Source organism: Thunnus albacares, chromosome 18, assembly GCF_914725855.1.
Source record: "Thunnus albacares chromosome 18, fThuAlb1.1, whole genome shotgun sequence".
Lineage (NCBI taxonomy): Eukaryota > Metazoa > Chordata > Actinopteri > Scombriformes > Scombridae > Thunnus > Thunnus albacares.
Window position 1 is genome coordinate 21,135,830 of NC_058123.1, and position 14,377 is coordinate 21,150,206.

Genomic DNA, 14,377 nt, shown 5'->3' on the forward strand with positions numbered 1-14,377 from the left:
GTCTCCTTTTCATTCAGTAAATACACATTTGAACTTTTTAATACTTTAAAATGCTCATTTCACACAAAGTTTCGGCGGTTTGGTTTGCTTCTCTTGCTGACAGAAACGAGACCCGAGAGACAAGCTGAGGTTGACAAACTGTTGAATTAATTTCTAAGGCTGTGCAAATCCTGCATGCAGGTATTTTCTATTTATCATGATTGAGCGAGTACTGGGACAAGCGTGGAGAGTAATTAAAATGTAAGCTGAGTAGTTCCAGCAGTGGCCTTACATGTGGGGCCAAATACTTCCTTAGTTTAAACAGGAAGTCCCAGAGGAGATGGAGCTCTACCTGTTCACCCTCCTCCACAGCGATCTGTCTGCAAAGAGACAAGACGATTCCATTACCCAGCGATGTAGCACGGGTCCCCTGAGTGTGTGTATGTGTGTGTGTGTGTGTGTGTGTGTGTGTATGCGTGGATATACACACAAAAACAAACTGCCCAGGGAAAGGAAATAGATATCAATTGGTGCGTGTGTGTGCGGAAATAAGTTGCCTGAGGGTAAGAGATGCACATCAATCTAACAAGAGAACTCACTCCTCCTTCAACTCATCCTCAGTAAAGCTGCAGGTAACCAATCAGTGTGTGTGTGTGTGTGTGTGTGTGTGTGTGTGTGTGTGTGAGTGTAGTCTTTCATAGGCCACATCTGGGGGAAAATAGTGGATTTAACCACTTGGTCAGGGATTTATAATCTAAATGTGAAGATAATTAGTTTATCCAATTTAATTTGACTGAAATTATAGCATATCCTTCAAATAAGGTTGATTATGATTATCATTACGGTTAGGGGAAGTAACCAGAGGGTAAACATATGTCACTAAAATGTCCTCAAATGTAAGTTATCCAAATGTGAGCATTTCTGTTTGCATATTTTAGTCGGTGCAGTCGGCCCCATACTTTGAGAAATCAGTATGTTTTTTCTTCAAAATCCTTCTTTTTTAAATTTTACAAAATAAACTAAAGATTTCTAATGTTACATGTTGTCGAAACACAAGCAGCCACAGAAGAACTTTGCCAAAATAAAACTGGCAGAAACAAGCAGAATTTTGATTAAAGCAGTGACTCATGGCTCTTAGATTAGTAACCAAGATTAAAAATGTGACCAGACGTGTAAGCTTTTGGCTTTTGGCAGTTTTTAATATTATGTGTTAAAATCCATTTCCCCCCCAATAAAGAACTCTTTTATAATATATCGTCCATTGGTCCAACACTGTTATTGACTACGCTTGTACTTACATACTTGTTAGATTAAGAGAGAAAGACAGAGGTAGTTTCTTTCCAAAGAGAACTGAAGTAAAGCTAAAGACAGAAATAAAGAGTAGATTTTTTGTTGACCTTCTAAGAGAGGTGTCCATTTTTTCTAAACTCTCTCAGTACTAACCACATACACACAAACACACCCATGTATGCACACACACACCTTAACCTAAGCCAAATGGCCTCAGAACCAAACCCACACGCACAACATTGGCGGTCGAGACTTCTGTTATCATTTGTAGCATAAAGAAAAAATTCTAAACCGCAACTAAGTTTACATAACGGAACTTGAATGATCTGAGAGCAGTTCTGAGAGACTGGATTTGTTTATAAGACTGTGTCAATGCCAAACCTAGACCCCATTTCTTGTGTGATGATTTATGGTATAAATTCATTACCAAACAGACGCCATTCCTGCTCACAATATAAATGTTTTCTTCATTATAGATGTTTAAAATCTTGTCATTACAGTAATGGGAGTGCTCTGTCTAGAGTGCCCTGCTTGTCCCATGAATTATCTGTCAAGAATTTGGGTGAAAAAAAAAAAGTATTTCTTCTTGTGTAGTGTCAGCTGGCAGGCTGAGTGACTGGCTGGCACCCTGACTGCCTGAGTAGCTGGCTAATGGGCTCTAAAGATGAGGAGTGATCAGTGACAGAGCTTTTAGATATGCATGGCCCGATGTTTGGAGTGCCACTGCAATTTCACAGCTTTCCAACAAATCATCACATTTTGAAAGTGATGGTTACCATGGAGCAAGGCAACTGTCCCGCAATATCAATCTCATGTACTGTCAACCTTTTTCTATTGCATGTAGACCAACATTTCATCCACTGAACACTGCAATTCAAGATTCATGGATTAAATCTAAAAGGGGACAAACAGAGAACAAGTGCACATGTCAAATAAAGTTTTTTTTATGGAATGTCAAACCTAACAGACTCAACAACTGAAAACTATTTTAATCAGTGGCAGGATGTCAGATTCCTGGACTTGCATATGAACATGAGAATATTAGAAGACTGTCTTCCCAAGAAAAACAACACATTAGGTTAGAATGTCAGCTATGTTTGAGTGACTAGCAGCCATAGTCATTATGACCTGGAGCAATGGTGCAATTCAGATGACATATATACTGTTCCCGTTAGGGGTCACCACAGTGGATCATCCGTTTCCATCTCTTCCTGTCCTCTGCATCTTCCTCTGTCGCGCCAACAACTTGTATGTCTTCCCTCACCATATCCATAAACCTCCTCTTTGGCCTTCCTCTTCTCCTCTTGCCTGGCAACACTATTTTATGGCATCCTTCTCCCAATATAACCAGCATCTCTCCTTTGCACATGTCCTAACCATCTCAATCTCACCTCTCTTGCTTTGTCTCCAAATCATCCAACCTGGGCTGCCCGTCTAATATGCTCATTCCTAATCCTGTCCGTCCTCGCCACTCCCAATGTAAATCCTATCATCTTCGACTCTGCCATCGCACTTCTTGGTTCACAATCCCCACATCATCTAACCTCTCTCTCGTATTCTTCATTCATCAGCCCCTCAAAGTACTCCTTCCACCTTCTCAACACACTCTCCTTGCTAGTCAGCACATTTGCATTTCTATCCTTCATCACCCTAACCTGCTGCATGTCCTTCCCAGCTCGATCCCTCTGTCTAGCCAATCAGTACAAGTCCTTTTCTTTTTCCTTAGTGTCTATCCTCTCATATAACTCTCCATACGCCTTTTCTTTAGCCTTCGCCACCTCTCTCTTCACCTCATGCCGCATCTCCTTGTACTCCTGTCTACTTTCATTTTATTAAGCATCCTCCGGTCCTCTGAAGTTTGTATCCCCGAGTCGAACTTGCCAAGTCCTCAACACACCTACCTGACTGTACTGTGACAAAGTAATCTCAACTCAAAGCTCTCACAAAAAAAAAATAACCTCATTGACAGACAAATGTAGTAAATTATGTATTCAGTCTGTAATGTAACTATAATAAAAACCTGAACTGTTATGTACCTTAATAAAATAAAACTTAATTTAATATAAACTGATCTGTTCATTTATATGAACATTTATATTTATGTAAATGTGGTGATATCTGTACATATAGAGCCCCAGAGGCAGCGCTGTTGTTCTGTCCAGTAAAAACATGAAGCTTCATTTTCCATTCAGACAAACTAATGTGGCAGCTACAAGTGTTGGATTTCATCTGTGAGACTAACATTTATCTTCCAAAAGAAATTATATCGTATATCAAAATGCTGCAGAGACATTAGAGCCAGTAGTAAATCACCAAAGAGCTTCATGGATCAGTTCATGAGATCATGTTCTCCACGGAGTGACTACATGTTCACTGGCCAATCATCTCAGGATTCTGCTGAGATGACTGGCTGGCCTCACTCGGCCAGCGACTCCCATGGGCAGCTCCTCACATGTTCAAAAATGTCGGAGCAGATAACAGGCGTTATTTGGATAAACTGACCAAATATTCGGAGTGTACATGGTTACTGATCAAATATTAAAACTTAATAAAGTGACATATTAACAGTCCTACAGCAAAAATGACATCAGCTTTTAGCCTGCTTTAAAATCTCTGATATCACTGGCGGTTGGTACGAAATGCATTCTGGGTCTGCTGGTAATGGCATACTTAAACATTCATTTAGCAGGCAGTATGCAGTACACACTCATTGAGTATGTAGTAGGAAGTATGTTAGTAGGTGGTTCCGAACACAGTCTATGTGTCTTGTAGGGTGACTGTGTCACAGGTCACCGGGGTGAGCGGCTGGATATATGACCCACTGCAGTCGATGTTGTGTTAGCCGGGAGGCTGAACAACTGGGTGGTTGCAGCCCATGTTGTGATGCTATAAATTGTTTCGCTGACGGCCATTGAGGACAGCAATAGATAGAAGAATGGACAAAGCCAGAAAAGGGCAAGACAGCAATAACTTCTCTGTTGTGACAGCAAAGCAAAGGGATGTTGTATTTCACCAAAGAGGTTTCGAATTTTTTACGACCTCTTGCTTATTAAATTATAATGAACTTTTACTGTCCATACACTTTCTTTTTTTTTAATCAGTCCATCACTTTCTATCTCTCTACCGCTGAACATCATTTCTTTAAAGATGGTGTCTAAAGATGCCATCAAGTACTCTGGTGCTGGTGTGTTAGTGTGTGTGTGTGTGTTTATGTGTGCGCCCCTGAGTGTTTGCTTACAGATGAGATAGGCATCTTTTTTAAACACTGTATGACAATAACATCCTGCCATGTGTGTGACAGCTCAACACATGTGCACACAGATTCACAGACACAAGTACTCACTCCTATCCACCCACACGTACACACACACACGCCAGCACACGATTCAATAGTTATGCGTAATTTTTAAAAATAATTGTAGCTTTGTATCTATTCAAAGTAACTGACGGAATGTAAACATCCTACAGCTATACAAAGTGGTGAAATAATGCAATGAGGAAGAGAAACAGACATCACAGCGCCACTATACTTTCACATAAAAATACAAGACAAGACACACGCAACCGTGTGGTCTCCTGGAACCGTGGAAATGATGTTGACATACTCCTGGAGAAAGATCACAAACGCTCCATGAATTTAAGACGGAGCAAACACAGATACACTCACAGACGGGTTTGGGGTCATAGTATGACGTCCTCTTGTCTTAATGCAAACCAGTGTAAACACACAGCTAACAGATCTACAAGCCAAAACACCAAGACAAAGAGAGATGAAGGGGGGGGGGCTTTGTATGGGAGTTCTGGCGAATGACATTAACAGAGTGACGCAGAGTGACAATGGAGACAAGCAGGCAGTGGAAGGATGGATGTAGGAAAAGAAATGGAAAAAGAAAAAAAAGATAAGAAGGATATAAAAGTGACAAAGAGAAAGAAGAAGAGACATAATCACAAAGTTTGAGGAAAAAAGAGACAAAGAGTGAAACAGAACGATTTAAAAAAAGCAGAGACAGATGGCTCTCTGCTATTCTCCTGATAACACTTCTGTGTTAAACATAACAAGCCCCTGGTGTAAGTAATAAACACTGCATAAAATCAAACTATCATCATGATGGTAATCACAACAAGTGTAGCCTGTCATGGTGTCATTATCACTGTATACGCACAACACGTTGCGTTTTGTAGGTGACAGTTAATATAATGAAGAATACAGATAAAAACGGAGAGAAAGATCCAGGATAAAGAACAAAAGAGAAAAGTGCAAAAATAGAGGGAACAGCGGGACAGTGACGACAGATAAGAAAGAAAAAGCTGATTGGAGAAAAACAAGAGAAAGAGAAACAAGCAGGCAAAAAATGAGAGGACCATCTGAGTTTCTGTACTTTAGAAAAGTCAATGTTGCTCAAGTGTGTGCCTTGAACATGTCATAAAATCACCAACCGTTATCAAGGCAATTACATTCACTGCTGGGCAGACCACTAAGGTATTGTTCTCACAATCTTGTAATTGACCCCTGATGAATAGTTACACAATGTAACTCTGTTTCTCTCTCTCTCTCACACACACACACTGTTTGGAACCACCAAAGCATCATTACGATGCAGAAAATTACGACGAGTGAAAAGAAACACACTCATGCACTTTAGCTTGCACACAGACATGCAATATATATCTCTCCATTTCTCTTTGCCTCTCTATCTCACACACACACGCACACACATACATATATACACACACATATCTTCTGGCTTGTTTATGCATTGTATCATTCACCCAGCTGACATAATCTACCAAAACATAAAACTCTCATTAATTCAGTATTATTTCAGCATTCAGTAATTCATCATTGCTGATATGATTAACCAAACTGTCACGCTCCCATATAGTCTCATTCATCAAACATTTGCATGGAAATGTTACATTTAACATTAGGCAGGGATAAAATCGTGATGTGTGGTTTTCTTGGCTTTCTATTGGTACTGTTGACAAGAGCGTGGAAACGCACAAGCTTACACACAGGGGCAGGGTTTCCTAGTTAGCTGACGGTGGCATGTCCTGACCACTTTTTCAAAAACTTGTTGGCTTAAATGGGGTCATTTATTTCAGTATTTCAGTATGCTGTGTAACTAATTCACAGTAGAGCCATTTACTGCGGTGACATTTTGACTCTCTAAAGGCCTTTCTTTCAACCTACCTTTCTCTGATTTAGGCCTGAGGTGGGCTCTACAGTACAACAGTGTAAGAAAACTTGGTCGGGGCTCATATTTTTCAACGCCATGGGAGTGATGAATAAAGGTTTTTCTGTGGTAGTGTATCAAAAACGTGTGTCACTTTTGGCTCCATTCTTAAGTGGCCCGCCATGATTGATACCAAAGAGATTTCTAATTTCACCTGGTAGCCAGCTATAAGCTGCAGCATGATTCCTGTGGTAATTTAATTTACAAATGCTGCCTATTCTACAGTATACCCTACCAACAGACCTAAATGAGAGTGATCACTTGTATGCAAGGAAACGCTGGAACTTAAAAAATGCACCCCTGTTTTTTTCTGACTACAGTAATAAAACATTAATTCGATATTGACTGCAAAGTAGTTTCAAAGCTGTCATTTAAGAATAAAGAGGCAGACATCAATCATGAAGCATTACTGCAGTGACAGTTCTATTCAAATAGAGCCAAACTGGTAGAGAGAGGAGGTTCAGCTGCAGATTAGACGAGGCAGTTGTCACAGTAAATCTGAGGTATTAATATAAGTAATATAAATAAAATTGAAACCGCATTCGTATAGGTTTTGCCTTAGATAAAGCCAACAGTGTTTACTTGACTTTACACAATGGAATCCATGAACAAGTTGGAATATAAGTTGTAATTCATAAAAGCAATAGTATATAATGATGTGGCACTGACATGTTACATCTAGCCACACAGAATCAAGTTATATCAATTATATCGTAGAGAAAACCTTCAAATAATGACCAAATAAGAATTTCATTCCCTTTAAAAAGATAATCCGTATTCGAATAAGGATTTTTTCACTTTAGCTAAATACCACATTTAACAAAAGGTGTTATCACCCCAAATTATCCTCAGGAGTACTTGTCATTTTCAAGTCCATCATATCTCAAAACCATTATTATGCACCCAGTGTATAAAAACTTCACCATCAGAATAATGGTTCTCAAAGGAGGCCAATGCCAACTCACAGACCACGGTGACATGCTGTTAAATTGACATTCATTTTTGCTTTTGTATGATTATTAAAATGAGCGGCCATAACAGAAAAATGACCAAATGTCATTTTAACAACTAATCATTAGAGCTTGTCAGCTGGCAACGAGTCCTACTGTAAGGACTGTTATGATAACAATTCAAGTTTTATATTAGTATTTAAATTTTAAATGAAACAGCCATTCAAATATAACTTGCCATTAAAATTGTCATTTAGCTAAAGGGTTTTACTATGTAAGCGACAAAAATATATTTAAATAGTCACTTATAAATGAAGGGTAGTCCAAATAATCTGTAAGAAACAGCATCTCGGGAATTTTAACAAGCCAATCCAGTCATTCAATCGTTCTTTCGTGCAATTCAAGAGCATTGATATTGCAATGTCGTTAACACAAAGTCATAATGTCAGCGCTTGACAATTATGAGTAAATCTATTCAACCCAAGTGTGGCTGTAATTTCGTAAATAGTATTCCTGAGACTTGGTACTTTACCACACAGCAGCTTCCACAAAGTGCAACAGCACGCCATCTTCAGAACAAAGTCAGCTACACAAAGTTGCAGTGAACCACTTGCAAAAATACATTTTACACACTTTCTAGAGCCGAGTGACTTCACAAGTGTATTCTGGAACTTCAGGAAACAGTGACATTCTGGAACCATTTGGTCAAATTCATTAGCTAGCAGCCTGTTGCACCAACTGACCATGAATTTGATTGTAAATTCGAGTGTACAGTCAACATCAATGGCTATGTTGTAAGTACCTCGTTTCACACTAAATTCACTACTTTGTTCACCATCTCTAATTACACTATAATTAGCATAGTCAACCATAATCAAAACATTGTTGCACAGAGTAACGTTTCATCCATAGTGCATCATTTGAGTAATATGGGAGAGAAAGATTTTTTTTTTCTTTTTATCTGTATCATCCATGAACATGGTCATAAACATTAAAAGTGTCGCAAATGTCACTGGAAAACTCTCAGTGACAAGTTTATGTTACAAACAACCATGTGGAGCTGGCATCATAAATGTAAATGAGTGTAGTTGGGTCACAGGTAATGTGCACTCGGTGTAAATATCAACCATTTTTGCAACTGTTCTGCTGTAACAAAAAGTGTGACTTACACCGACTCAGAAGAGATGTAAAGTTAATTATATTTTAGCTCCAAATTGTAAGTAGCTAAGTTATAGCATAACTCTCCCATTACATTCAAAACACTTACTTGTAGTTGGTACAGTAAAGCCCTAACAACAAAGTCATAACATGATCATGAGTATTACATTTCCAAAGGGCTTGAAGTTACAACAATTAATTAGCGCTGCAACTGAAGTTTTATATTTTCTTTTATTATTTCTGTCTTTGCTTACATACAAGCTAAAAGTCAGAATTTCTCATTATTAATTCATATATTTCTTTTGGAGTTGTAATTGCATCATGGTCAGTTTGCACCAAATGTTTTTTTTTCCTCATTTCTACTCAGCTTCTTCCTGTCAGTCTCCTTTCACTGCTGCAATGACCCACTTTCCCCTTTGGGGTGATTAAAGATTCATCATGTCTTATTTGAAAGTAATATTTGGCGGGCAATTGTCTGGCTACTTACTGCCGATGCGGAGATTGATGGTGTCACGTCTCTCTCCGTGTGGGTTCTGAAAGCAGCTGTAGAGCCCGTTGTGGCCCAGGGCCACTTGGGTCAGCATCAGTCTGGGGCCCTCTAGACTGTGCTGGGCCTTCACGTCCGTCCCGTTCACCTTCCATGACACTGATGCGTCATTGTCCAGGGAGCCGCACTGCATGGTGACATCACTGCCCATTCGCTCGTACTGGATCCTAGCAACTAGAAACAGACAGAGGCAAAGATTAATTGTTTGTGATATGAATAGGTAAAAAACAAGTGAAATATCTACAGGGTGAGATTACTGCCCTTTTTGCAGACAGGCTCCTAGCAACTGGAAAGAGTCCAAGTTAAAGCCTTTATGATTACATCAGCGTATACAAGAGGCAAAATATTCTATGTGGAGACATCCCTGCATATTCTGCCATACAGGTTCCTAGCGACAAGAAATAGAAGTTTTCAACTGATATAATGAACAGAATATGGGAATATGGAATTATTATCATTCATCTTATTGTTGAATTCAATCTTTATCAATTAATTTTGTTGTTTTTAATATTGTCCATCTATGCATATTGAATAGATACATTTGCTGTGGCAGGGAAGAACCAAATGGAAAATATTGTTTACTATTTTTGTGCAGTTCATAAATAGCTCTCATCTAATTTCTTCTCATTTAATTTCTTTAACTTTATTAATTTGTAGTGAACGAAGCATGGGTAAAGAAAGTCACATTTTGTTCCATTTAGTGAGCCAGATTTTGTTATTGAATGTCTCTGGAGGCAATGAAGGGAAATGTTATTTTTACTTTGAAAACATTGAGAATTTGGCAGAAGTAAAAAAAACTGCCTTTGTCCATTGGTTCAGTCAAGTTGTAGGGACGGTGACCCTGAGGGTTAAGGGATATATGTGAGCCTAATGGGGGTTTTAGCCAGGACCCTTGGGGTTAGTAGCCCTGCACTGTTGATAAGTCCCACAGGACCTGTCATGACCACACAAAGTGAAGACGTCAGATTAACACTTCAACACTGAGGATCAACAGCACAACAAGAAACAACAATAAAATATTGATCCGTATCTTGGGAAAAGCCCTCGCCTACAAAGAAAAGGAAAAAAAAAAAAAAGAAAGTGCCCCCGCTGTTCTGGGATCAAATGCTGTCAAGATTCTTGCCTTGCTCTAATGTCTGTCTTTGTCTGTCTGTCTCCTCCCTTCTTTCTTCCTCACCACAATGCCTCTCATTTCGCTGTTTTTCACACGAGCTAGCTTCCTTCTCTCGGTCTCCTCAGACATGCCTCTTAACGTAGCTGATACAGATGTCAACCTAGTGTTTCATGTTTATTTCATGTCCCACAACAGAGCCATCTATATATGACAAGATCCCTGTCCCCATTAACATTAACCTGACACTGCTTGTTCTCTCTCCTCTCCGTCTGTCATTCATTTCCCCTTAACCTCCTCAACCCTTCATCGCTGTTCTCGCTTTCTCTCATTTTTTTTTCTGTTATCAGTCCTTTTTTCCTCCATTCTGTCCATCCCAGTCATCTTCATCCCTCGCCCTCCTCATTTCCCTGAGTCCAAAGTCCACATAATGTGTGCGCATATGCATGTCTACTGGCAAGAAATGCCAATTGCCTTTGATCTCCGCCTCTGCCAAGTTACTCTGAGTGGACTTTATTTACATAAAAAGTTATTTGCATCTTAGCAAAAAACCATAGAGTTTGACTTTGATGTTAGCTTTGATGATGATGCTGGTGCCCTTGTGTGACAAGAAAGTGAGGAGAGGAGAGAAGAGGAGAGGAGAGGAGAGGAGAGGAGAGGAGAGGAGAGGAGAGGAGAGGAGAGGAGAGGAGATCTAATACTCTCCTGCAGTAACTTTCGTACAGAGTTTCTGGGGGGGAAAAAAACATCATTCTACTATGCTGTTGTTATTAAATCTACTATATTATCAAGATATCATTCAGAAATTTAATAACTTAGAAAAGGTCCCTGCCTAAAATTCCTTTAGGTGGCATTAAGCTGTTATCAAAGTAGGAAGGTGAAATCCTAATCTTCTTCCAACTGATGTCATCAGAAAGGAGTTTTTATAAGCAGGTTTTAAAATAAAAAATCTTTTGACGAGGAGCATGCCCCTTAGAATATTTTTGCTGAAATGACCTTTTTGCAGCTGTTTCTCGCCAACGTCCTTGAAAGTCTCTACACAGCACTGGTTCTTTGACCTGCTCTCTTGTCCCCCTGTTCCTACATCCCATCCGTCTTATCGTCTGGGGTTACGTCACTCTTTTTTCTACCTCCGTCCTTTCCGATATCCATTCGTCCCCCCCCAGCTCTCGCTCCTTCTCCCTCTTTCCCCGTTTCATTTCTGTCCTCTCCCTTTAACCTCTCCCTGTTGTTCTTCTGTCCTATCCAAGTTCGCGCTCTCCTCCTCTAACTCTCCAGCCGTCGGTCTCTATCTTTATCTCTCATCCTCTACCCCTGTCTGTCTTTACTCTCCTCCCTGCCATCTGCCTCTATTTCCTGCTTTGAACTTTTAAGTTCTCCTGCTCTCGACTTTCTCACCCTGTTTTTCTCATTCAGTTCAAAATGTCTCTTTCTCCTCTACCTTTCTCTGTCCCCTTGTCTACCTTGTTCTGTTCTGACTCTGGAACACATTAAAACACTGCGTGAAATAAGTTGGTATGTAAACATACGGTAATGGCCTAACTGCCCTCTGCCTAAAAAACTATATGTTTGATTTAATGATTTAAACACAGCTACCGTGTTTATGTTTTTTTGTGGCCATAACATATGTGTAATAATACACACCAAGGTGTCAGGATGTATGACTTTGCCTCCTCCTTGTTTTATTGCTCACTTGAAGGTTATTCAAATTTTTTCTTATTGTAAACAAAGTCCATGAAAAGATCAAAACCCAATAATGTTAGTCTGTCTCTCAATACTTTCATTTGTTTCTCCTGTAGTTGTATACCTTTAAGAATTGATTACGATCATACATTTTAAATGACAAAGCAATTCCCTAAACAGCTGTGCGCTGTAGTGTTTCAGCAAACATTACTCAAATAAGCATAAATAGGGCATTTGTTGGGGACTATTTTCAGCTGTGGATTGATACAGCTGAGAATAGGCTACTAAATATTTAAATGGTGCATGTGGGATGGATAATGAATGGAGGTTTATGGCTGCACAGGCAATACTGTACTTGTTTGAAAGATCAATTCATGTTGGTTTTGGTCTTTAATGGAATCTCGGGACAATAAAAAATATTTTATTGCCAAACTCATCTTTTAAACTACAAGCTCTAGTTTGGGTGTAATTGGGCTTAGGGAACCTGGACAAATACCAGCATGCCAGCAAGTGTTTCCACTAAAATTCAGACAGGTGTGTCAGATGTGACTGCACACTTATCACTTACTGTTATCTTTGTCTCCGTCTATCCCTTTGTAAGTTATTCCCACTGTCTGCGGCTGCCTTACTTTCCCTTATCTCCTTCTCCCTCTGTGTCTCTCTCTCTGTTCACCTTTCACTCACCCCTCTCCTTCACTTTCTCTCCCTCTCACCTTGAAACCGCTCGCCTACTGAATTCTACTGAAACTTCAGCATTCATCAGTGGCACGCTGCCGATCATGAGCATTCTGCACGCATGCCACACATGCATAATACACCTTACAGCAACACTGGAAATACAAGCAGAGATACACTTACGAACACACTCATGTACTCACTCACGCATATGCACATGGCTCCCACACCGCCCTGCATAATGTCCTCATGCCTCATCAACATAAAGGCAAGCAGGCCTAATAACCATAATGACATTCAGCTCAAGTGCTATTGATCTCAGGGTAATAGACAGGGCATTGTAAGCAGCATTAGAACACTGTTATTCCCTACCAAATGAGAATGAAAATCATCAGTGTCCTTCACATAGTTCCAATTTGACAATTTTTACTCATTATTCTACTTATTTAGGTTGATGCCAGCTAACACTGTCCTTCGTGAATAAACAGTCCCCTCGAGAAAAACCCGAGCGAGCAGCTAAAATTTAGACAAGTTGTACTGCGATAAAGGCAAAGTCAAATGAGTCAAAATAACACTAAAATAAAATTCAAGTCACAGTTTCAAGGTTTAGAAAAATACTAAAAATGTCATGTATGAATTCAACAAAAAAAATGTTTTGGTGAAGAGTTTATTTCATATTCATATGTTTTGCTTAGTTATTCTACAGTGTGGAAAAAAAGACTAGGGATCACTGAGGCTCAAGGGGTTGCCTTGGAGACACAACTAGCTTTTCACCCGTTTCGGGAAAGCTGAACGTTTCACTCATTCAGTAGGGTTCTGCAGGGCACTAAGGGTATTGTAGTTCATATGCAACCCTGTGATGTTTTCCCAGAGCAGTGCATTATCATAAAGAGCCAACATAATGTCATGTTGTGAGGTCACTGGTGCTAAGACCTGCAGGACATTACAAGCACATATCTCTCTCACACACACACACACATACACACACACACACGCAAACCCACGGGAAATGAGCCGTATGTGTAGGTCCATAGGCTGTTTACTAAACTGGCATAAGTGATGAGCTTCACAAACATACACACACACACACAAAACGACACACAAAAGTCAAGCATCACAATTATGCACATAAACACATGAGTGCATACACACAGAAAAAAAATGGAATATATACAGTACACTTGCACTTGCATAATCCCTTCATAAACATAATGTCATACAGTACACATACACACAATACAGTAGAGGTCAGAAAGAGAAAGGCTGGTTGCATTCTGAGTTCATGTGTGTTGAACATACCAGTAAAGGTCAAAGTAAGAACAATTCGGGTTAAGACCAGTGGAATGAAGGAGAAACAGAAAGAGGCGCAGAAGGGAGAGAAGAAGAAAAATTTGAAGGTGATGGTTTAAAACAAAACAAAGACACAGACTGTGAGGTAGAGTGAAAAGAAGTCAAGGAGGATGGAGACATAAAGAATAAGTGTTGTAATGTTCGCTTAATGCGGACATTCATAAATTCATTTCATCTCCTCTGCACCTTGATTAACCGTAATTCAACCAGAAAGATCAAATTATCATTAGCCAAAGTGTCAGAGAAGATATTCATGAGTACAAGTGGCCCCCGCTGTTTAAATAGCTGATTAAACACTGCTAGAATTACTTGTTCAAACATCAAGTGCCATCGGAGCCGGACACTGTTATACCTTTCTACTGCAGCATCATCAAATGTCTGTTGATGAAGTGAGGACACT

The 14,377-nt window shown here is 39.6% G+C and overlaps 1 protein-coding gene across 1 annotated transcript in view; it reads right to left on the minus strand.

The window, feature by feature from the left end:
- cntfr (ciliary neurotrophic factor receptor) overlaps positions 1–14,377 on the minus strand; it is a 229,177-nt gene that overhangs the window by 95,258 nt on the left and 119,542 nt on the right. Inside the window, exon 4 of the mRNA XM_044334283.1 lies at positions 9,099–9,332. Within this exon, the coding sequence (XP_044190218.1) occupies positions 9,099–9,332 (234 nt within the window). The remainder of the gene's footprint in view (positions 1–9,098; positions 9,333–14,377) is intronic.